This window comes from Polyodon spathula, chromosome 25, assembly GCF_017654505.1.
Source record: "Polyodon spathula isolate WHYD16114869_AA chromosome 25, ASM1765450v1, whole genome shotgun sequence".
Lineage (NCBI taxonomy): Eukaryota > Metazoa > Chordata > Actinopteri > Acipenseriformes > Polyodontidae > Polyodon > Polyodon spathula.
Genome location: NC_054558.1, coordinates 16737205 through 16762189, shown reverse-complemented (window position 1 = coordinate 16762189; position 24985 = coordinate 16737205). Strand labels below are relative to the sequence as shown.

Sequence of the window (24985 nt, the reverse complement as noted above, 5' to 3'; positions counted from 1 at the left end):
ACTATAAATCATGACGTTTTAATCACTAAGGCCACACAAACTTTAAGAAAGCAAGCAAAACTCAATGAAAAAAAAAACACATAATCAAAACAAGTTACTTTTTAGAAAAGAATGAGGAACTATCCGATCTTTTGCTGCTTTAAAACATTTATTCACTAAATATCATCACAGGTTCTTCTTAAGTATAAATAAATACAACATTGACAAGAAGAGGGCTCCAGGAATACAGGTAGTGCATATACATGTCAAAGCAAAAGCTGAACAGTGTCCAGAGACAGGAGAACAGAAAGCAAGAAAGGGTTACTAAAATATACCTCAGCTGCTGCCAGCACTTGTACCCTATTAAGTGCACTGTCATTTTATGGTTTCCTCCAAATGATTCAATTTTTTCGGGGAGCACTAGACTCTGAATCTCCAGATACAGTACTGCCTTAAAATAAACAACGCAGGTTCATCCTAGCAAAAGTTTAAAAAAATGTTTGGGAAATATTAAAAGGCGCATTTTCCTAACGCCTGTTCCAAGAAAAAATCCGGCTTTTAAAAACATGAGGGAATGCTATTCTAGTATTGGGACAGAGCAAGGAATACTTTTTATTGATGACAATTTCCTAGCAATTGTAACACTGGAAAATAAATTGCATATTTATAATGCAAGAGACGTGAGTAGTGTGTTATTGTGCTTGTGAGATGGCTCATTATGGATCTGAAACTTTATTTTTTTCCTGCGATCCAAAGGTTGTACACCTGTCACCACATGGATCTGGGTGCAGGACATTTCCAATTCATTTTATATATGGTTAAATGGCAAAATAAAATAATAATGATGTATGTTACTTGAAGTGCTTCTCTATAGGCATCTAGTCTGATAAAGGTGGATTAAACTGACACTCCAAAGAAAGGTCACATAATATATTTTAGGATTAGAGAAGCCTGCCGTACCCATCGATCTGAGAACTAAAAGCATCCCTTTCATCGACGGTCCATACAGACAGCTTGCGCTCCCACTTTCCATAAAGGCAATGTGACCAAGGCATACCAACAGCAAGAAATGGGGTTAATCTAGAATACTGCTCACTCAAAATGCTCTTGTGAAAGACTTGTTTGGAGACGGTTTCTGATGCAACTTCAGATCACATTTGTCAAAAACATTGCATTATACTCGTACAGTGGTACAGTATCATTCATATTGTTATATCCGAGTTCCGATGCTAAACCATACAGGTCTACATATGCCAATAAAAATAAAAAATAAAAAAGTATGTCAGCTATTTAAAAACATGAAAAGAAAGATTTTTGAACATAAAATGCTCTACGTTCATTTACTGTATATATCACTAATCACTCAAAACAAAGCACTGTCACATTTGTATGTATAACATCTTCTTTAATAGATAACTAAAAGAGAGATTGACAATAAATGTGATAAACACATTACAGGTGTCAGTAGTACCAGAGAGTTCAAAAGCTCAGCTAATTAGAAGTAAAGGTGCTGTGCTAATAATAGGTCACTATGTGAAATAGCTGTTGTCCCCCCAATCAAATTTAGGCAAGGAGCTTTAGGGAGAAGCCCAGAATACAGACCTCTTACAGAAGGTTTCAGACTCCAATTAGCACTAATGTTACCTTGGGTAAGGTAGTCCGAGACTAGTGCTAATCCAGTCCTTCTCATTCCCCAAAACATCTATTGATTCAGTGACCTGTCATGTGGCAACTCTCCACTTGCTCAAAAGGTGAATGAATACACTCGGTACTAATGAAGAAGTCAACCACAATGAGCAAGCAGGTGAATGTGCTCAGTGAAAGTGTACAAAGAAGAAAAGTGGAGCATCACTATGACTGCAAACCTCAGAAAAAAGGGAAGGAAATAGTTTACATTTGAAATATGACAGAAAAACTCCCACATACAGCCGATATGTGTATATTATAGCGGTATATAGATGTGTATATTAGCTGAATGCTAAACACAAAAGACAGAGCTAGCGTTTTCTGAATTGCACTGCATGGAGACCAATGTCACTAATTTAAACATGATTACAATATGTCCCTTGCTTTGGTGCTTTCAGCTAACCTTCATTTCAGTGTTGTGACCCTTATAGGAAAGAAATAACACCCGGCACATAAGAGGCAGAATGGGAACGATTTGAAAGGAGGCCTGTGCTGCAGCCGAATCACCTCGGTGCTTTTTCCTCTTTGGCCCCCTCTCCCAGCCCTGTGCCCTCCTGGGAGTCTGGCTGCACGGCCTGGACTGTCTCTACCAGGCTGCCGCTGGGCAGGACCACGTAGCGGGCAGCGATGTTTTGGGGCTTGGGCTCACGCAGATTCTCCTTGCTGTGCCAGATACCGTAGCCAAAATACACCATGAGACCTGCGAACACAAAAGACATTTTAACAGAGTTAAAGAACATTCCTACAAGGTGTGGCAACTAAGCTTTCAAATCTATTTACCACTCCCTTAATAATCAACGTAGCAGGGATCTGAAATAGCACAGTTGTTATCTTAACTAATATATCCTTGCTGAAAAGCTCTCAAATATATATTCTCTTTAACTTTAGCTGTCCTGTCCCCCTGCAACACTCTGCCCCCAGTGGATCCTGGTAATTAATGATCTAATTCACTATTGTATTTACCACCATATTCACGTTAATCTTTTCAAAAAGTGTCTTTGCAACTAGGGAAGAAAATGTGAGAGTCATTGTTATGAATGACAGAATGGCTTGCTGACTTAATGGTTATTTTGTCCTTCTTTGGCTGCAGTAACGTTAGCAGCATCCTTCATGTGGAATGTTTTTATACTGTAGCAAGTAGTGATTCACTCTCTACAATGAGTCAAGCCAGAGGACAACATCCTTCATTTATTCAGTATTAAAAGCGACCCAATGTGTTTTAACACAGAGTGCCTATTTTTCTAGCTGCCATGTGTACATACACCAAACAACAGTCCCCCACAAAGGCTTACCAATATTTAACCTAAAGGACAAACACACAAATGAACTATCAAAACCATATTATCCCTGAATACATAAATTGTATCCATTCAAATAATTTTCTCTATTTTCTAGGAAGGAACAGTGGGTGGGAAGCAAGCCATTAACCCCGCCCAGTTCCCTTGACTGTACAGAAATATCCTGGTATCACCTAATAGTCAATTATTACTGGGTGATGTACCAAAAACAGATGTGTTGTTTCTGCAATGGTGCTGGCCAACATGAGCATGGGATTCACTGCGATACCTAGACTGACAGTCACCATTCAACACCCTTTTGATTCTAACCTGTCATAGTCTCTTACCTACTAGAAGCCAGACTGAGAAGCGGACCCAAGTCATTGCGCTCAGCTTCAGCATGAGGAATATATTCATCAAGATGCTCAGCCCTGGAATTAGAGGCACCAGCGGCACCTAAGAGAGGGTGGAGCAGGTGAATAGTTAACAAAGGAACAACTATTAGGGAATGTGGGAGCGATGCACACTAAATGCAGAACAATCTTGCTTAAGTCTACTTCAGTAAAAAGACCACCTTTCAATTAAGGCAAGAAAAGTGACATATTAAGACCACCCCTCTATCCAGTATCAAGGCCAGGGTCTGCAGTGTGAGAGGAGAGGGGTAAGACCGAGAGTATAATACCCTCAAGAACGGAGGGACGTTCCATCGAAATTGGAGGAGTGGTCGTCACTTTCTAGCAAACGATGTAGAAGCAAAATTTGTACATACTGATGCCTCTGCATGAGGCACTGGGAGACATTTTTCATCAGAATCAAAAAAGAAAAATATCTAAATCCAGGTTAGATTTAAGCTCACAAACTTTTACCTAATAATTACTTTTAGTACTCAGCAGAGCACATAGGTCTTGACAACCCTTTGTTTTCTGATAATCAATAATTTAGTGGCACGAGTGTGCCATTACTAGTTTATATATTTTCAACGAGAATACATTTACACCTAGGAGCTCAAGAGACGTCCATCACCTACCACACCCTCGAGGACAAAGGCCAGCTGGGCAAATGGCCAGTAGGGGCCACTGTAACACGGTGAGGTGACTGACAAATCTTCTTCCCTAACCTACAGCTGTATCAGAGCCAGTGCAGTTTTTGATGTGAAATCCCTGGTAAAGAAGGGCAACTTCGTACAACCAGGAAATGAACCTGCACTCTCCTCACTGTATAAGGCACCTGGAACGCCACACGGTCGTGCCTTTACCAGATGGGCTGTTCGGGGTATTTTTCATAGCTCCTGCATGACTTGCAAAAATGTACATTTTGCTAAAGTCTGAGGTGTCTATGCTGTCCCTATCCTCAACAGATACATTTCAACTGCCCAATACTTCTTTTATTAACTTCTCTATTAGATTCAGATTTGGAGATGGGCCCTGTACTAAGAACCTTGATGTTTTCACCCCAGTGTAAAACCACTTCATCAAAATTGACATTTATTGCCTTCTATTGAGAGGAGTAACGTGGACATTCACAGAAGGTGCCAATTATTTTGGGCAGCACCGTACGTTGCTTGCATTGTAATTTATGATTTTATTTGGCAGTCAACTGCCTTCGACAAACCCCCTCAATGTGAGTGAGTGAGAAATGACCATATTTTATTGACTGTGCATGCCTCAAACTTGCTCAACTGAGGAGCTGTCATCCACTCATGATCAAAGCAATGACACACTATTCACAGGTAGATTAGTAGGTGTGCAGGGGGGCTGTCCGAACTTTTGGTCCTTGTTAACTACAGCGCTAAGATTCGATAGAATTAGGGCTTCTGTATCATTCAATGTTCATTCCAATCCAAACACTTATTTTTCAAAATGTTCATAGTTTTTGCAGATGGCCAAAAGTCTGAGTTTGTCGTGCCTTTACTTCACCATCTGAAAAGGGAACTGTTCATTTTGGTACTGCCCAACAGCACAAATTCTAGGTGATACAAAACTGCTGGCCATAGCTGTAGCAAGCAAGTCTCCTACCTGAAAGGTCTTGATGATATGCTGCTGCTCATGGACCCAAATGAAGAAGAGACTGAGGAGATACCCGGTTCCAAACAGGACAACCAGCAGACAAACACTCCAGAGGGGCAGCTTCAGCTGGTTTGTCCCAAACACCAGGATGATACACATGCAAACAGCACAGACCACCATGGACACCACAGAGATCGTCACTACCTCCCCAGGCTCAAAGGCATTGAAGAACTTCAGGTAGGGGTCAAAGAATGGCCTGAGCTGGCCTGGCTCCCTCCGCTCCTTGGCTTTCTTCTCCATCTCCACTAGCTGGAGTTTTTCAGAGAAGGACTCGTACTCCTTCAGTTCACCGCTGTCCTGGTCTGGGGAGCTGGATTGGGCTGCAGGGGGCTGGGTGGCGGAGGGGGAAGAGCTGGGTTTGTTGGGCTGGAACCTAAGGACGATAACACTGGCAGCCACGAAGGTGTAGGCCAGCAGGGTGCCGATGGAGAGGAACTGGACCAAAGCCTCCAGGTCAAAGATGAGAGCCAGGATGGCCATGAGGATCCCGAACACCACGATGGCAATCACCGGCACCTTGGTTACCGGGTGGACCCGGGCAAAGACCTGGAAGAACAAGCCGTCTTCAGCCATGGCGTAGACAATGCGGGGCAGCGAGAAGAGGTTACTGAGGAGAACTGTGTTCATTGCTGAAAAAGGGAGGAAGAAGACAATTAAAAAACTGAAACCAGCCAAGAAGTTTGTCGACTTGACACAACTCTTCAGCGTGTTATTTAAAGATTGCTGAAAGTCTCTTTGGAATAATTAAATAAAGTTTACCCTTGAAACTTCTGAACTCTTATTAAAAAGCTAACTTCATCCTGTATTTTTATCATCAAATTAAATTAACACTTTTCCCCACCCATTTTAAAATTAAAAACTTGTGAAGATACCCTGAGTTATGTCACCTAATAACAAAAACTGATCACAACAGGTTATATAATAAATAAGACAGATTGTTATTGATACTCAATAATTATGTAATCAAGGGAAACCAAGGGGCTGCATTGTTTTCTGTTGAGTAATCAACATGTTTTATTCCATTTAATTAATAGCTAACTTCAATTATCTTAAAGTCCAGTAAACTTTAACAAACAAACTCTGTACATCACGTACCCCCTGCATTAGACATTAAAATTAACCCTTTACTGCACTACTTTGGCTTGTGACGCTTCAGTTCCATTGAAGACTTTGCATGCCACAGCCTACAGCCCCACCACCACCACCAAATACTAGTATATAAAGCACCAGCACTTCAGTAACCCTACATGTGCTTCTTCCAGTCAAATGTTCCAGGAACATCCATGCTAAACCTTGAACTCCAACCTTAAATACCGATGCTAACACCTCTGCCAGATCAAACAATGGCTTTACAGTCCCCCGGGAGAATTTACTACCACTGTGTGTGAAATCCCCAGATTCTGACAATCTCAATAACTTCTGGTAATATTGTAATGAATGTTATCCCAATTGCATAAGTAGAACTAGATGCCTCCACTATATCCCAGGGTAAATATGACAGCTGGAGATGGCTTGCAGTGTAATACCTACCACAGATGGAGCCGATGGCCACCATGAAGCCTGCCCAGCTGTAACCCCGGCGGTAGAAGGCATCAGACAGAGCGGACTCAGGGTCCAGGGTGTGCCAAGGCACCATTAGAGTGAGCACCGTAGAGACCAGGATGTAGGCCCCCGTTGCCATGCCGAGGGAGACAGCGGTTGCTATGGGGATGGCTTTCTGAGGGTTCTTGGTCTCCTCGCTGGAAGCTGCGATCACATCAAAGCCAACGAAGGCATAGAAACAGGTGGCAGTGCCAGCCAGGATCCCAGACATGCCATAGGGAGCAAAGCCCCCTTCCTGCATGCTCCAGTTGACTGGTTTGGCCAAAATGAACCCAAAAATGAGGATGAAGAGGATGACAACCATGCTGACGGCTGAGAACACGTGGTTGAGCCAGGAAGAGACCCGGGCTCCAAAGGAGACAAAGACCGTGGCTACTAAGAGGATCCCTGCTGCCAGGAGATCGGGGTAACGGGCTATGAAGGGCACGTGCCAGCTCACAATGTGGGTCTCTGTGAAATTTTTAATGGTGTGATTAAAAATGGAGTCTAAGTAACCGCTCCAAGCCCGGGCCACTGCTGCTCCTCCAATCATATACTCCAGAATAACATTCCAGCCAATCAAGAAGGCCCAAATTTCCCCAACGGAGATGTAGGTGAACATGTAGGCTGAGCCGGTCTTTGGCACCCGGGCTCCGAACTCAGCGTAGCAGAAGGCTGCAAGCAGGGAGGCCAGCCCTGCGAGCAGGAAGGATATGACCACAGCCGGCCCAGCTGTTTCTTTGGCCACCGTTCCTGTCAGTACATACAAGCCGGAGCCCACCATGCCCCCGATGCCTAGCAGGGTCAGGTCCACCGTGGTGAGGCACCTCTTCAGCGAGGTCTCCATCATGTCATCCTCTAAGGTCTTGAGACGGTTCAGCTTCCGGCAGAAGCGGATGACCGGGGCGCAGCTCCTGAGTCGGCTCACCATGGTTCTGGTTTCAGATGAGGTCCGATCGTTGTGGGAAAGCGCACCGCACTCAGATCACTTCAGCCACTCCATGGTCAGGTCAACTGAACGCAGCTGTGGAAAGAAAACACTGAGGCATGAGAGTCTGTTTGGACTTTAATGAGTAACAAAGCCTCAAATGGCATTTTCTTACGTCCTTAAATAAAGACACCTTTTGTTTGCAATTTTAGCAATGTTTGTAATTGTTCTATTTTCACAAACAAGTTTTTTTTATCTTTTTCTAATGTACGTTTTTTAAAAAAAAAATCACTTTAAAATTTAAATTTGATAACATTTTGTATTACATTTTTTTTTTTAATTGAATGGTTTTATCATTCATGTTGAGTCTTTATATTAGTGCCAACTCCATCGAGTGCACAGCTGTGTATATCCAGCAAGACAAAATGAAACTTGATCCAAAGTAGCTGTTTACAAGATGGCTCTTACTGCGTTGCATACTGTATGTCTATAGCTGAAGAGCAAATCCAGACTTCAGGTCAAACACCCTTAATACAGACTTATGAATTAAAAAAAATATATATATTAATAATTCTACTAAAAACCACTCAGAATTATTACAAACATAATAAAAGACATGTGGACTGTAAAACAATATTAATTAACTCTAGTTCTGTTTTGTGTTTCTTATCCCCAGCTCTCTGCATGTGCTAATGTCATTGCTGATACTGTGACAGGTTACCTGTGCACAGCACAACTAATAAAGTACCAGCTCTTTCAGTTTTATTGTATATGTAAATTTCAAAGTGACACCAGTTACAAGGAAAGGAAATACAGACAATAGCATATTCAACAAAAATGTTCTTCTTGTGATAGGTAACTCATTCTTGCACTAAAACTTTGCATCTTAATTTAAAACATTTAAATACATCCAAAAGATTTTAATGATCACCCTGTCTCCAGCGGTAAGCTCATTATACATTATGAAAAGATATATAGGGCAACACAGACAGATACATTATCAACAGGCCTGCTTCTCTTGTGCTCAAGATTTTTGTTCTCTGATGTTTTGTGTGGCTCTCCAGTCAGCTTTATTGATAACGTCAGACAGCAAATAAGTGCAGGTCACAGCTTTGACTCTTTTTCACATTTGTGCTGTTTTTTAACTACAACAAAACTGTGCCTGCAGTCTGTTAGTTATGTCCTGTGATCTAGGGCAGTACAGATAACAGGAAATAACTGTTCAATAGTATATCATCTGCAACTAGACCATGACCTACAGCAAAGGAAGCCAGCAGGTACCAGGAAACGAGAGTTTTCGAAAATGATAGCGTCCTACTTGAAATATCTGCTTAGAAAAACAATTGAACAATGGCTCTAAAGTGGCATGAAATAATTCTGATTCTGTTTGAGTGACTGTTATTGAGCTAGCTGGACAAATCTGCCCTAGAAGACCCTTACAAACTATAACAGAGCTTGAAAAAGACAGGGAGCGTGTACTACCTTTAGGGTAAACAAACTGGATGGCCAACAAAGTTTGCTGAAGAGCAGTGCATGGAAATGGAACAGATGTAATATCTGAGTCATCCAGGATGACTAGCAAAGAAGTTGACTGCGAGATGCTGCAGCTTGAATATTCTGCTCTTCAGTGAGAGACCAGGAAAAGTCTTTGCCTTCACTATAAAACACCTGCTGTTGGGACAAATAGTCTCTAGGCTGTTTCAAGTTTGCAGTGCACATGAAAAGGACCTGCCCTGCCCCCAAGCAAGTGCTACAGCAATGCCTTTCAGTAGTAATAAGTACATACAGCACACTTTCAGCACAACTGGAAACACCCTGGGTCATCTGGTTTTTGTTCCACCTGAATTACTTAATTGAACTAATTCTTTTGATCTTTTGTCAACACATTTTTATCCAGGTCTTCAGCGTCTGAAGATTTAAAGGGCATACAAACGGCTTAAAACTCTGCAAGGTCCACTTCACTGTAAATTTTCATTATTCAGTACAAAATGATCTTCTAAAAGATAAACATCTGGTTTCATAGACCAATCTTGCACCCTAGTCACACTTCCAACAATAAACTGTTTTATCTTTGGAAATAAACAGTTCTCCTGCTCACACATGTGCTCAAGAGAAGACAGAAATGGGCTTCTGAAAAAAACTCATGGTTACCAGAACTACTTGCATATTGTTAGAGGTGTGATAATCACTGCTTTAAAGACTTTTCAATGTAATACTCCATTATAGTTTTGCTGAAGATTGAAACGGAACTGCCCCAGGGAGATACAATTTGGGATTTTATTTTGCACAATAATGTAATCTGTGCGTCTGGTGCAAAGCACCGCTATAAAAGTATGTACTATTTCTTGCAGGTATTTATACCACTGGCGTCGGGTTTATTGATTGTACTGCCTATTGGGTAAACAAACCGGAATATCTTGTAAAGTGGGCAGATATGCCAAATAACCGATTTACTTTCTTTTAACATAACAATAACATCGTTTGTCTCAAATCTCATTTCTAGTATGATGTGAATGTCGGATTAAATTTATGTTTAACTCTGTTGGTTTCGATACAGTAGAATCACAAGCATTTAATTAATCATACGTGTTGTATATAGCTGTAATTAGCCTCGACGTTATTGTGGCCGCTCATCTGACTAGTCTTTTCCATATACTTATGAGGCAAGTCCGTTACCAGTGTAAAATCTAATTATGATTAACTATTTTCTTTAACCACTCTGATGCTAAGGATTTAAACCTTCGTGTTCTATCCAGCCTGCATGCTGCTCGTTCAAGTACTGTGACATTCTGAACAGAAGGCGAGTAAATCACAACCTAAAAAGCACTATAATACTACGGTATTAGTAATATTGTTATGTAATGTTTTTTTTTTTTTTTTTTTTTAAGCGCACTGCCCTAGTTTGATCTTTAACGCAAATAATCACCATTTTATTCGTTTAATAAAGAAAACACGGAAAGAAAAAAAACAATAGCATCATTAATTATTAAAAACACACAAAACAGAAATACGTCATAATAATTATCACTGGAACGAGAAAAAAATAATACACAAGCTTTGGTACCAAGGATAATATGTTCATATCATGTCGTCTATGCTATACAAATAAAAACAGACTAGCTTCGCTTCTTTAATTGCATTGTATATAAGAAAACAGCATTTGTTTCTCCGTGAGAGACATTATTTCACCTTGAAGATCAAGCGCACAAACATCCTGCATAACAAAATGGAATGGAAAATAAACAACCATTTTACCTTATTTCTCTCCAGGTTGGGTGACGTCCAGCGTTCTCTGTACTTGATTGTCACGACTGCAAAATATAACCCTGGCTTCTCGGCTTAACAGAAGGTGGAGTGAGACAAGGAGAGCTCTAAGGGTCATGCGCACTATTCAGTTAGAGGAGGTGATGAAATAATTACTATATGGATAGTGAATGGCTGCGGCAGGTAGATTTACACACCCTCGATTTTTAAAGACGACCTTTTTTTTTTTTTTTTTTTTTTTTTAAATCTACTGGCCCTATAGGGCTCTTTCGTACACACCTAACAGGAGACTCGCACAGACCGCTTTTTAAAGTCTTTGCGATATTTATTCAGTTAAAGTGGTTTTAAATTATTTCAGACTTAAAACTGCTCAGTTGGACTATGGTAACTACGGTAAATGCATGGTGTAACAACGGGGATAGCGTGGTAGAAGTGCAACAGTACATTGGTAAACTTTTATAAGGGACAGACACCGTACCAGTTCAAGGTTTTGTGGTGGAATATATAAAGTAAACAGAATGACAACAATCCACAACAAGACTGTGAATACTAATACTACTACTACTACTACTACTACTAATAATAATAATAATAATAATAAATAATAATAACAAATTACAGCTATCCGGAACTTAAAAAAGCAGATCACTCTGACCTATGCCCTCTGTATCCATGTGTAAGAATGACCAAAACAAGTTTATTAATAATTGAATAAGAACTTCTCTAGATGTATGTAAAGGGTGAGATAAAGAAGTACAGGGCATCTTAAATCCCCAGATACAAATATCTTAAGCCACAGAATGCCTTTGTCAAGTTGTACCATAATTGAATAATCCATTCTCCAGAGATGTCACTCCGTACCGTACAAACAGAGTCGGACAGAACCTATTCCCCCAAATTATTGGTTATTGCTTCGGTGTTCTGAACCGTTGCTATGCCATTGGCCTTAAGCACATTGTTGTCTCTTACTGTTGTATATAATATAGGAATGTATTACATCTGTCATTGATCTGTGAGAAGAGGGAGATGATAGTGTCTGCATTGCCATGGGACTACCCTCTCTCCATATGCCACCTCATTATGTGATTGTGGGAGGCCGAGTACAAGGTCAGAGCGTGCATCCTGCCTTGAAACAAAGCTCAGCATTGCACGAGCTTCGCATTTTCAATGCAAGGTAATTGGGCAGTTTAAATGTGCTTTTAGGTTCCACTTCACTGACTTTTCAAGGGATGTTCAAAAGACCTAGTATAGTGAAGTTTCATGATTGAAAAAAAAAAAAGTATGTGTATTTTTACCAAGGTATTAAAATCTGTCTATTTTGACCACTGTGTGACCAATCCCAAGTCATTTCTAAAGATAGAATTTTGTTGAACCTACAAGCACTCTGCTTCACATATGAAAATAGGATTATTAAAGACTGCAGTAAAAGCCTAAAATAGCCAGTGTCGGCTTCCAAATGAATGTACATCTAAGAACCCATTCCCTTCACCCTGCATTGCTTTCCTCCCCAGGAACAGATTGAACAGCATGTTGTCAAGCGAATGGGCAGTGTCCCACTGCATTTCAATCTGCTGTCATTTCTGTATAATTCGTTTTTTTTTTGTTTTTTTTTCAGTGTTTGTCATGACCGCAAATCTGTATTCCAAAATCCAACTGTTAGTCCTCATACTGCCTAGAAGTCCTCTTATAGAGTTTTGATGTGATGTGGTTAGGGTTGTCACTTTCATTTCCAGTTACTTTTTAAAATCAATTTCCCAGTATCAATTCTGTTCTATTGCTATTTTAAAGACAACACATGTTGTGATTGTCCAGCTTGTTTAATTTGAATTCAATTAATTGGCAAACAGTGCCTTTAAACAATTTATTGCCACTGTGAGCAGCTAATTTCAACAGAATACTACTAATTGCATTTTTGATCAATGATATGCTGGAATTGATTAAAAGGGCATGATCTTGGCATCCAGCGAACCGCTCCAATTAAAAAACCCCACCGAATCACAGTGTGAGCTATTGCAACAAAACACAATAAACTGCACCATGAACTGGGGATGCGTGAACACACAACTGAGCACTTGCTATTAGCCCAACATCAAAGTCAAATCTACTGAGGTGTGGCTTTTTATTTATTTACCGTTTAACAATTTGAGTATTAACACATATTTGTTACGTATTTAATATATTTATTTTTGTATTTCAATATTTTCTTTCTTTAGTTACTCTCTGAATATTTCAATAAATAAATGAAAATCGGTGCTCAGATGACTCCATTGTAAACTGCAGTATGTGTCAAGTCAAAGAAGCAGTCTAATGCCTGCCAATGTTAGACTGCTTGCCTTGAGGTCATGATAACCGAGCACACAGTGCTATAATTGCAAGACAAAAGGTATAGAAAATAGCCCAGAATAGAAAGATTGGATCTAAAACTCTCCGGGCAGCCACCAATCCCTAGGAATTAAGACATGCAGTCTGAGCTATAAGCTTGTCATGTGACACTGCTTGACTTTCCCAGCTAATCTAATTGAGCATGGAGTGTGAGAAATGTGGCTGATGCAGAAGCAGAAAAAAAATAAAATACTGACATTTGGCAATATCTACTGCATTAACCCTTGAACCAAAGGAAAAAAAACATGTGCATGACAATGTAAAGTAAGCAACACAAACATTGCAGAAGCCTTCATAGTCCTATATTTAATCTGTGATCTGCTGTACACTACATGTTTTGAGGGGAGAACTAAATCAAACCATTTTATTTATAAACATTGAGTAGATCTCTTTGCAAACTTATGTGATCAGACACCGCATATCATACTACAAATTAAATTTGGCTGAATAAAAAAAATAACAGAACGCAACAATTATATATCACAATCAATGGGTAAAAGTCACAGAAATGCATTCAAAACATCGATATACACAAAGTTTTGGCTTTCGCATGGCCCTGATTCATACCCACTGACACTGTACTCACTGGAGATCTAACAAATATGAATGGAAGAATCAGTCCACAGGGTTAAAACACAAAATTATATACAACTACAATTTCTTCAGAACAGATGTCTGAGTAAGTACTAAACTCAAATTAAACTGGGACAGTTTTCTTTCAAAGTAATGAAGTTTTTTGGATCTGGAATGGATTTGAAACATTATTTGAGGACTGTCAGCAAGACCTTTGCTTAAGATCAACCTGTAAAATAAATGGAACCAGTGGCACCCTCAATTTGATTTTAAACAAGACAATATCTATTTTTACTTTCCCATTTCATAGTGCAAATAGAATAGTACCATTAGTATCATCTGTTGAAAGTCCCTTTCAAGAACAACTTCCTTGGATCCATGGACTAGACACATCTCGATTGGTCTGCCTCTTTCAAACATTACAAGCCTGAGGAGTCCCTTTCAGATCCAGAAAACCTGTTTTTCAATAACCGTGTGGGATTTCAAAGATCCGGAGAGTCAGGAGGTTCAGTGCTTCAAAAGACCTCCGGATTGAGATTCCTTCTGTTGCAGTTTTAGAATCAATTCAAACAAGTTCATCTGTAACGTCAGCTCCTGAAACAAATATTGAAATAAAAAGGAGATGTAAAAATGACAGAAATTAGCCATGCAACTTTAGCACAAGTTGCTAATGTGCTATTGAGTTTTGTGTGCTGTGTACATCTTGCAACACCTTACAGGTGTCAGTATCATAAAGGTACGGTATGCCAGTAGGTCAAGTGAACAGGCTGGCTGTAGGGGTGACATCAGGCCCGAAAGAATCACACAAGCAGGCAGTACTGGGGTTGAAACCGAGACGCAATGGCTGCGCTCAGTGTTTTAAATGAAACAAATAAAAGATTTAAACAAAAACAGCACACGGCACGGCACCAAAATAAACAGACAAACACTTAAACAAACAGTGGACTAACAGACAAACACGGAGAGTCAAAACAACGGTTATAATTACTTTTAGTTTTTTTGTTTTTAATTTTCTCCTCTCCACACCCGTTCTCCTCTCACCAAACACACAACCCCGTGTGAGTGAAATGTGCATCTATATATACTGTTGTGCAGGGATTCAATTACTAATTAATTATTCACTTGAATCCCAGTACGTGAACTAATTTGTGCAATCCCCATGCTCACATACTATTAAATACTTTAAATGCATGTGAAGTGAAGTGCAATCCCGTGCCTAACTATATATTGTAAAAACCAATACCAACACACCACATGCAACATATAACACATTCCTGACATTACAATTGTATCTGCTTTAATCCTCAGAATATTTTTAGTTTTTAGTTGCATGCAGCAGGGATCGTAATTTTAAATATTGCATGCAAAACCTTTTATCTAATATTAGGAAAACTATTTATGCAAACTAAAGTTTTGCATTAACCTTATCTGATGCCATTTACATCGGAATAACTTCAAACAAGCCAACCTCACTTACAAAGAAAGTTGATATGAAAGCCAATATTATGGGTGTACCTGAACAGGAAATTTATTGTCGTATACAAAAAGCAATGATGTTAGATTCTCTTTCAATTTCTAAATGTAACGCATTGAGAATGTTTGTAGCCAATCAAAACAAAACAAAAAAAAAACCTAATGAGAAGCCCTCCATTAGAGTGCGATTACTTCGTGATGCACTGCTACAATAATGTGTGTGTGACATGCTATCATTTCTGTGTATGTGGAAAGAACTTTAAACGAATATTGAATTAAGAACTCAAACTGTGCATCTTGCTGTATAAACACTAAAACTGACCGCTATTCTTATCATGAACATCTTTGACAATACTTTTAGGGAAAAAATTACCTGTTTAAACTATTAACTTTTGAAACATTTAGCTAAATAATCAATAAGCAAAAAGCACAAAGAGCCAGTTGAATCCAGGCTACCTGGGGGTTAGTTGTTATGTAGAATCCAGGAACCCCAGCCTTCTCCAGGGTATTCTGCTGGTCAACCACTTTCTGATCCAGCTCTAGAACGATCTTTTCATCCATCATCCTTTGTTCATCTTTAACACGCAGTTCCAGAGCCTGTTAAATACAGACAAAACAAATCAAAGCTGCAGTCTAAACCTGGGCTGTATTCTAAAGCACTAGGAAGCAAGGTAAAGTACAAGGACTGCAACACAGTTATCCACATTGCATGTTACTGAATAGGCAACTATTGTACATTACATGAAGCCAAGAGTAGTTATTTACCATTAAAATTAGCTGAAGCAAAGATTATACTCTGATTTTGATAATGAGCATTATACATCATGGAACGCAATACGATAGTAGAGTTGACAAAGTTCATATTACCTATTCAATTTTTTCACTACTCTTCACTATGTACGAACTGTAGAAACCGGACAAAGGTGGTTTTTGACTGTAGAAAGCAGGCAACTGAAATTGCAACCACTCAAAGAAAGATTTACCTCTAGCTCCCTCTGCTGGGCTGCTCTAAGAACAGACAGGTTGTGTGTTTTGCATGACTGCAGGGCTTCCTTGTGTTTCCGAACCAGTTCTTGCTTGAGTCCTTCAGGAAAAAATTGATTTTACATTTTGTGTATACTCCAGAGGTGTCCGTTCCCACCCCACCACCCCACTCAAGCTTCCCTTATTATCTCTCTTATAATGGGAGTGTCCAATAGTTTAATCTCTATAACTATCAGAGGAATTGAGAAACAGTTCTCGTTCTAAATTGGAGAAGCGGAACTAAGAAATACACAAAAATAACAATCATTATAAATTTATACAGAGTAAGATACACATGGTCTTATACCACAGTAAACTAATGATAAAAAATAGAATTTGGAGAAAATGCGATTACTGTTTTTGGTGTTCATCAATGTGCTGTACATGGCTTAAAACCAACAACTTTTGACTTCATTCTGACATAAGCCCATCCGTACTATTATTATTTTTATTATTATTATTATTATTTTTATTATTAGCTCCTAGACTGACTAAGCCCTTCTCGTCTTTGCTGGTCCTACCTCTGTGCTCGCCATGCAGTTTCTGTCTCTGGTTGTACAGGTTTTTCTCTGTCAGGTGTTGGATATCCAGCAGACCATGGGCAATCTCAAATACTGTCCCATCAATCAATGCCAATGCCAGATCACTTAGCATGGTGTACGACAGGCGTTGCTGGAATGAACTGAAGGGAGAAAAAAAAAACTGGCAATTTAAAAACTCTTACTGAAATAAAATCTCAACCACTCACATATAGAGTACCAGTCAAAAGTTTGAGTACACCTGCTCGAAACCAGGTTTTTCATGATTATCTATGCTTTTAACTGTATAAAGTTATCTATAAACACTTCATATTTCATTATATGATATGTGTACTTATATAAGCTTATAATCATAAGTGAATTGCATTAAAAAATGTAACCATTGTTAACAGTGCAGAATAAGAGGAAGAGACTTGCCTGGGCCAAAAACACAGAAACTGGACGTATGAGGAGTGGAAGTCAGTCTTATGGACCGATGGGTCAAAATTTGAAATATTTGGGTCCAACTGCAGAGTATTTGTAAAACGCAGAGAGGGTGAGCGCATGAGTTCTGCATGTGTGGTTCCCACTGTCAAGCATGGAGGAGGCAGTGTCATGGTCTGGGGTTGCTTTGCTGGTGACAGAGCTGGTGATCTTTACCAAATCCATGGCAAGCTCAACCAGCATGGATATCATAGCATACTTCAGAGGCATGCCATTCCATCAGGATTACGGCTAGTTGGGCAGTCCTTCATTCTTCAGCAAGATAATGCCCCGAAACACACCTCAAAGTTGTGCAATAACTACCTGGTGAAGAAGAAAAGTGAAGGACAACTCAATCTAATGACCTGGCCTGCCCAGTTTCCAGACCTCAATCCCATACAACTTGTATGGGACGAATTGCACAGAAGAGAAAGCAAAGCTACCCACAAGTGCCCTACATCTCTGGGAATTGCTGAAGAAGAGCTGGGAAGCCATGTCAGGTGATTTCCTGCTGAAACTTGTTAACCGAATGCCTTGTGTTTGTGAGGCTGTTACTAAGGCAAAGGGTGGCTATTTTGAGGAATCCAAGATTTAGAGACAATTTTCAATTTTCTTGAACAATGCTTTGTTACTCCTTATGTTTTGTTTTGTATATTGTAACATGTGTTTTCATTTTCAAGTATTTACAGAAACGTATACAGCGTAAAACACTCAATTATGAAAAAAAAACCTAGTTTCCAGCAAGTGTACTCAAACTTTTGACTGGTACTGTGTGTGTATGTATGTATGTATGTATGTATGTATGATGTATGTATGTATGTATATATATATATATATATATATATATATATATATATATATATATATATATATATATATATAAATAAACGTGGTCTACTCCTGCTACCAAAACCAAAAATTATAAAAAGTACATAAATAAATGGTCATTAGAAACAGTTCTGTTACCTACATGGGCAGTTATCATGCAATATTTTGCACATTTACAAATTAACACGCGCAATACATCTATTTATTTGTATCTAATTTATGTTCTATGAATCAAGGTTGATGTTCTACAATAATCATCAAACTGTCAAAATATTGTCAAAAACTATATATGATATTTACAGATGCAATGGCCAACACAATGCAAAGTTGGCGCATTTCAGTGGTACCTATTCCTTGGTTGAACAACATGCATGTGCGTTTACCTGGGCAAGTCTTTCACAAGGTTTTGGAGCTCGGACAGGAGATAGTAATGCCTTTCCTGCTGTTTCGTTGAATCGGCTGGTTCTTCATACATGCCCAGGTAGTTATCCATCATTAAAAGAGGTCTGTGTTCAAGCTCTGCTTTCTAAATGGTTGCCCGCCACGGGCCACTTGTTTTCACTAGAAGATTCACGTGCAAATGGTGCAGGGTTGAAATTTCCATATGATCCCAAACTAGAAAAACAGATACGTATTGGTCAATTGCAACGGACTAACTGGGGACGATCCTGTGGTTAGTACGGAGGACAGCACTATCTGCAGTACAACTGCAATGAATCAAGCGCTGCAGACTGTCTGCAGGTAGGTTTTGATATACAGTGCCTACAGCAGAATGCAACTCTGCGTACCGTATGTATCTTTTGGGAAGTCAGCCACGTCTGTTGAAAGTTCAAACATTCGTGCAAATTATTCTAACGGCATTTGATGTTAACAGCAACATGCATTCGTATTCTTCTTCTTTAAGAACTTCCATTTGTAAAAACGTATTTTTTTTACAATAAATAAACCCGCGCGTTAAAAGCTAAAGCACTTCTAATAATTTGGTATTTTGTATTTTCTTACCATGACAGTTTTGCAAACAGACGTCCTCTGGTTCTCTGCCCTGTTTTCTTGTTTCTTTTAAATCACATTTGACAGCTTGAAGGAGGACCCATACAGCGGTCGCAAACAATGTACGTTCCAGGACTGTCAATGCGCATGCCTGTATTTAAGTGGTTCATACATAAAAATGCTTTGTGCTGTTTTCATCAATTTATTCCAGCAAATGTAATTCACATAAGCGGTATTTTATATATTAATTAACAAATCAGTAGTGTTTTAATCGTTCATGTTATAACCAGTATCCTCACAATACGTCCTATGTTGTTAATGAGTCTTTCAGAGACCAAGCGTAAGCAAGTACCACACATCAGAAAGAGTTTTAAATTTGAAAGATTATGCATCTTCTTATTACTTTAATAGTTACATCTCAACAACAACCTTAAATCTGCAAAAAAAAAAAACCCAAAAAAACCCCCAAAAAATCAAACAAGCAAACAAAAACCTAGTGATAAGTCGATGAAACATCCTGGTGTTCAATTCAAAGATATTTCTTAGTTTAATAAATTGAAGGCACACACGTTTTTTGACAGGAGACGCAATTTTAACACGTGAGCCACATACAGTCGCAGACAAAAGTATTGACACCCAAATTAATATTAAACCACAATTCAAAAAACAAATTAAGGACATGCATTTCGTTAACGGTAACCACTTTTTAATAAAACAAAAAGATAAATACACAATTTCTACCAATTTAAATATTACAAAAAAACAGACAAACTCATTTAAATTATTCGTTCATGACAAAGGTATTGACACGCCGCATTAGTCCTCGTTTTCACCATGGCTTTCAGACGTTTATGATCGTTCTTAACCCTGTTACATCTTTCTGGTGAAATTGCGCTCATTCTGTCTTCCATATTTCCTTCAGTTCAGACAGATTGGAAAACACTTCTATTGGATTGAGAACTGGTGATTGCAAAGGCCATTCGAGATATTTTACCTTTGTGTTCAAAGGATTCAATTTGATTTAGAAACTTGACGTGGGTCACTGTCTTCTTGGAAGATAAACTGTCTACAAGCAGATGGTATAATTGTACTTTGTAGAATGTTTTGATATATGGCTGCATTCATTCGACATTCAGACACATAGATCTCCAGTCCCTGATCTGCTTCACTCCCATATCATGATCGAATCACCTCCTTGTTTAACTATAGGCACAAGGTTTGCTTCTGAAGGCGTACCTTTTTTTTTTTGTCCAAACATACCGTGGTTTCATTTTTGGGAAAAAAAAGTTTATTTCAGTCTCATTGGGCCACATAATTTTGTTGAAGAATCCTCAGATTCCTGTTCATATTTCTTGGCACTGTTTAGATTTTTTTTTCTTTAAAAGCGATTTGCAGCGAGGTGTACAACTTTTCCTTGTTCTGTGTCCTTTGTACAGTTCTTTCGGAGCATGCTGTGGTCTAGACCCGTGATGACAATATGCTAGAACCCCTGCTGTGTTTATGCACGAATTAGTCCATTCAACAGTTATAGCAACAGGTTCAAAACAAAACAGAACAAAACACCCCCCCCCCCCCCCCCAAAAAAAAAAAACAATTATCATGCTGTCATTTGAGCAAACCCAAATGTCAAATATTATGTGTGTGTGTGTGTGTGTGTGTGTGTGAGTGTGTGTGAATATATATACTGCGTCTTTATTGTGGTAATGTGAAATCATATAGCGAAGTGAAGTAAATCAGCACAACAAAATCACATCCTTACAGCTGAAATGACCGTGTTCAGTACAAACAATCTGAACCATCGCCGTGGTCTGTTTTATAAGCTCAAGAGACTAAACATACAACAATGGATTTAAAAGAGTCCAAGAACAGTGGTCTAGTGTTATATTTAGAAGTGAGGGGTCACTACCGTTTTTGTTTCATGAAGCAATTTTATTTGTGGTTTGAAACTTTTACAAACAATGAATTCACAATAGATTAATCACTTTTCTCCCTTGCTGAAATACCGTATTTGATGCAATCAACTACCAAAACCAACCCTATATATGTTTACTGTAAATGTTAGCTGTCCCTTTTTTATACCTGAATGTGTGATTTCATAACGTTTTGACATTGTGGTTCTAGAAAAAAAAAGTCAATTTACAGTTAAAATATTGTAGTTGTTTGTCTTAATAAAAATATGGTTAGTGTGTCACGTATTTTCACATAGAGTGACGGTCCATACCGTTACTATTTACAGGGACACAACATAAGCTACTACAGAACTGAGAACATATTAGTCACAAACACTGAAGGTAATGTATAACATGCACACTCGGCTTTTTAAACGTAAGTGCATATAAGAGAACGTCATCTCAGTGTAATGTACTGAATTATTAAACTAGCTAATATTCCCTGAAACGGCAATACATGCTCTCGCCTGAAGGGGCACAAAAACCCCAGCAATGAATTGAAGCTCATTTACATTTCTTGCAGTCTCGGTTACACGAAGCACCACTGGTGTTAACTGTCATTTCATCAAATTGTCCACAGCAAACACGGCACGAGATGCTGTTTTCATCTCTTGACAGCTGCTTTAATTTGCACGGAATCACACCGCAGAATGTCGCTTGCTCATTCTGCTAAATCTGCACCATGTGCAGAGAAGTGCACTTTTCAACAAACTCGTGGATGTATCAACAAGTCTGTGGCTGTTTTGCGCTGTTAACTGGTGTCAGATTGGGATTGAGAGCTCTCACGCTTTTCCCCAGTATATTATAACACTGCTTTTTAAATTGATTTTGAAAGAAGGGAAAATTCCGATTTCTGATGCAGTGCCAGGATTTTTTAAATTTTATTTTATTTTTTAATTTGAGCTAAAACAGCAAAAGCGCAGTATGTCTCTGTGTGCAGCTCAGCATCATGAGAGCAACTAGCTGTACAGCATCACCTGGATTAACGCTGAGAAATTTCGATGTCAGTACAGTTTGATTATATGAAAGGAAAGTGCATTCATCGAACAAAAAGAATTTGTAAAAAAAAAAAAAAAATCATAATGGCCAAAAACACTTCTTTGTATTTTCGAATTGTAGAAGGAAGAAATCTACCTGCTAAAGACGTGTAAGTTATTTATTTATTTATTTATTTATTTTAAAATCTTTTTAGAATTGTAATTATAGTATACACCCATCCTCTTTTTATATAATGCTATTGAAACGATTTCCCCGTTATTTCAAAATACAATATTTAAAAAGTCAGATATTAGAATTTTGAAAATATGTTGATTTTATTTTGAATATGTGTAGACAGGTTTAGGTTAAATTCACTACAGATTAATTCATACTTTTAATTAATTGATTGACGTCAATGCGTGCAGCGTTAGACACTTTGCGCATATCTATGCATGAGTTTTACAGGCCAATTAATTTGAACTCGCAGTACATTGCAGAAAGCTAGGGGTCGGGGATTATTAAAAAAAACAAACATTTTTATTCACTGGAGCACGGTAAGTGCTGTTGAAGCGCAGTTACCTTTTGCAAATGCACCGTGGTAAGAGAGTTTGCAGCATTGTGGAACGTATGACTTGTGCATGTGGGTTTAGTCAGTGACAGTTTTACAAAACCCAAAGCAATGAGTGTGTTTTCTGTAAACACAATCGTCTGTCTTCAAAATGATGGGGATGCAACGGGTAAAGTTGACGTCAATGTGTATATTTTTTAAAATTTTAAAAAATTGGAATTCTGATAACTGGCTAACACAACAGCCTGGTTGGCGTTCCAGTTTGTTTACATTCTCTACTGGTACAGCTGTAGGCACACACACTGCACCGCTCTTGCAGCCTTCTTGTCATCCTCAAATATCCTTGTGTCGATGCCATCAGTGCTTGTCCCTTAGTTCAATATACTTGAATCCCCAAAGTCACAGTTTCCTATCTGCATTATTTTCAGGGCATGGATTTTTCACCAAACTTTTGCAAGTGCATAAAGACTTATTCTAATAACTTGTGAAGGGTCTTAAGCATGGAGACTGTAGCTGCACAATGAATGAATGCAATGGCACAGGATGACTCTGCTTCTTCAGAGGGTCTAAGCTGTCTCAATCCCCTACAGTGCAATAGGCATGTGTACACAACAAGGCTGCATGATGAGATATGTGCAACTCACATTAACAATGGCTTGTGTTTGTGTCTTTTTCATGGTGGCAGTTCTGGTACTAGTGATCCTTACTGCATCGTGAAAGTGGATAATGAAGTTGTGGCCAGGTAAGTCTTTATTTTCTTCTGTCATTTGAACTGTTATATTGCATGTCTTTGTGTTTGTAAAAGGTTTAGATTGCAATGCACCTGACACAGTATTCCTATATGTATTTACGCAGGCATTTGAAATGGGGTTTAAAATGACAAACAAAGCTACTTTTTCTTTAATGCAATTTTATGGAAGCCACGTGCTGTGTTCGTGGTCGCCGGTTTGCCTCCAGCCTCCGCCCTGTTGCACTGCACAAGTAAACAAAATTAAACAACGTTGCTTTCTGTACTGTTAACTGTTTGTTTACAGGGAATCGAATCCTGGTGAGCTATGCATGCAAGTTGTATAGGCTTCACAGGAGTCATTACAGCTGTAATCTGGCTGCTATTTGAACCTATTTACAGGAAAATCCCATTTCCATTTTTCACAAAGTGGGATTCTTCAAAGCTTCATGCTCTATGGCTCTTTTAGCCTAGCACTTTAGTCTAACACCTAGTACTTATTGTCAGTGTTTTTTTTTTTTTTTTTTTTTTTTCTAAATAAATTAATGGTTTACATGGTTTCCAGCCCATTAAAAAGCTACCTTATGCTATCTACCACATGTAATTGTCCCTTGAAGGGATGGAAGTCCACTGTTACAGAGGCACATCAGTTTAGATAGATCTGGAGAAAGGGTATCCAGTAGCCTGGCCATTTCATCAGGCACTGTCTACACGAATTTGCAGTGCTCTGGTGTGGAGCATGTTCTCCCGGTATGCCCTGGGTCCCTTCATTACTCGGGAAGCTGAAAGAATGCTGTAGTTTACTTACACATCATTACGGATCAGCAGCACTCATATAGCTATGCCCCCTTTTAAGACAATAATGCACCCATTCACCAGACCAGAACTGTGTGTGAATGGTTTGAGAACTCAATGCACTGAATTTGAATGATGGATTCATAATCACGCTCTTCTTCCTACCCCTCTGCAGTAATTACATGAAATGTTAACAATGGATTGGTACCTCTCCAGCAGCTGGTGGAGTCTGTGGCACATCGTGTCAAGGCTGTGATCAGGGCAAGCAGTGGCCCAACCCGATATTAGCAGGTTCTAATAAATTGTTGGAAAGAAGTTCATGTTGACCTGCTGATGGATCATTTTGGGCCTGTGATTGGTTACAGTAATGTAGGCTATATCTTGATAACGGTTCGCTTATGCCAAAACTCAGCATGAATTTTTGATACAGTAAATTAACATACAGTCATGCAGCTCACACTACAGCAAAAAACAGTACAGGGTCACTTATTTAAGAATGCCTTTTTTACACCTTTCCTAGTGGATTACACACATTGTCTCGTCGTCTTATGCCTGCTGAGATTTCATTCCATTCAGCTCTGCATTGCTTCCCACTCTAATCCAGGTTTTATTTTGGGTTGTCCCAGCTGTGCGGTGCTCTGGTACTGACTGGTGCGAGAAGATAATTGAATAGTAATCACACAAGGCTAGCACATATTAGCACAAAATTGGAAAAAAAAAAAAAAAAAAAAAAAAAAACAGTAGAAGAGAAAGAATAAAGAAACTCTAAATCACAACTTACCATGTATAGCTTTACAAAGTTAAGCAGATTAAAAAAACTTCTTAGCCCGACCCAGGTGCATGGGCTCAATATATGAAAAAAGTTTAAGTCCACGTGGGAATTTTTGCTACTATCTGTAGATTTAAATGTGTAGATT

General features: G+C 38.9%; 3 protein-coding genes across 3 annotated transcripts in view; 1 reads left to right on the top strand and 2 right to left on the bottom strand.

Moving 5' to 3' along the window:
* Positions 1-473: 473 nt before the first annotated feature.
* On the bottom strand, positions 474-10880 carry LOC121300334 (cationic amino acid transporter 4-like). Its single transcript, XM_041228877.1, has 5 exons — positions 10773-10880; positions 6539-7613; positions 4958-5637; positions 3290-3398; positions 474-2365 (listed from the first exon to the last, which is right to left on the bottom strand). Exons 2-5 carry the CDS (start codon positions 7518-7520, stop codon positions 2169-2171), a joined length of 1968 nt encoding a protein of 655 aa, XP_041084811.1. The 5' UTR covers positions 7521-7613; positions 10773-10880; the 3' UTR covers positions 474-2168.
* Positions 10881-12987: 2107 nt separating this feature from the next.
* On the bottom strand, positions 12988-19164 carry LOC121299552 (protein DGCR6-like). The gene is made up of 6 exons (XM_041227335.1): positions 19064-19164; positions 18445-18676; positions 16754-16914; positions 16193-16293; positions 15666-15806; positions 12988-14330 (listed from the first exon to the last, which is right to left on the bottom strand). The coding sequence occupies exons 2-6, from the start codon at positions 18555-18557 to the stop codon at positions 14244-14246; spliced, it is 603 nt and encodes a 200-aa protein (XP_041083269.1). The 5' UTR covers positions 18558-18676; positions 19064-19164; the 3' UTR covers positions 12988-14243.
* Positions 19165-21530: 2366 nt separating this feature from the next.
* LOC121299568 (rasGAP-activating-like protein 1) overlaps positions 21531-24985 on the top strand; it is a 48337-nt gene continuing 44882 nt past the window's right edge. Inside the window, exons 1-2 of the mRNA XM_041227356.1 lie at positions 21531-22147; positions 23232-23288. Coding sequence (XP_041083290.1) covers positions 22002-22147; positions 23232-23288 — 203 coding nt within the window. The 5' untranslated portion in view covers positions 21531-22001. The remainder of the gene's footprint in view (positions 22148-23231; positions 23289-24985) is intronic.

What these genes read in the sequence shown, in the direction of transcription:
- LOC121300334 (XM_041228877.1), bottom strand. Translation starts at nt 7,520, where the DNA reads ATGGTGAGCCGACTCAGGAGCTGCGCCCCGGTCATCCGCTTCTGCCGG. An exon ending in GGCCATCGGCTCCATCTGTG is followed by an intron (nt 5,638 to 6,538) that starts GTAGGTATTACA and finishes TCCCTTTTTCAG; the next exon opens with CAATGAACACAGTTCTCCTC. An exon ending in ATATCATCAAGACCTTTCAG is followed by an intron (nt 3,399 to 4,957) that starts GTAGGAGACTTG and finishes ACCCTCTCTTAG; the next exon opens with GTGCCGCTGGTGCCTCTAAT.
- LOC121299552 (XM_041227335.1), bottom strand. Translation starts at nt 18,557, where the DNA reads ATGATGGATAACTACCTGGGCATGTATGAAGAACCAGCCGATTCAACG. An exon ending in CTTGTGAAAGACTTGCCCAG is followed by an intron (nt 16,915 to 18,444) that starts GTAAACGCACAT and finishes TTCTCCCTTCAG; the next exon opens with TTCATTCCAGCAACGCCTGT. An exon ending in CCCAGCAGAGGGAGCTAGAG is followed by an intron (nt 15,807 to 16,192) that starts GTAAATCTTTCT and finishes TGTATTTAACAG; the next exon opens with GCTCTGGAACTGCGTGTTAA.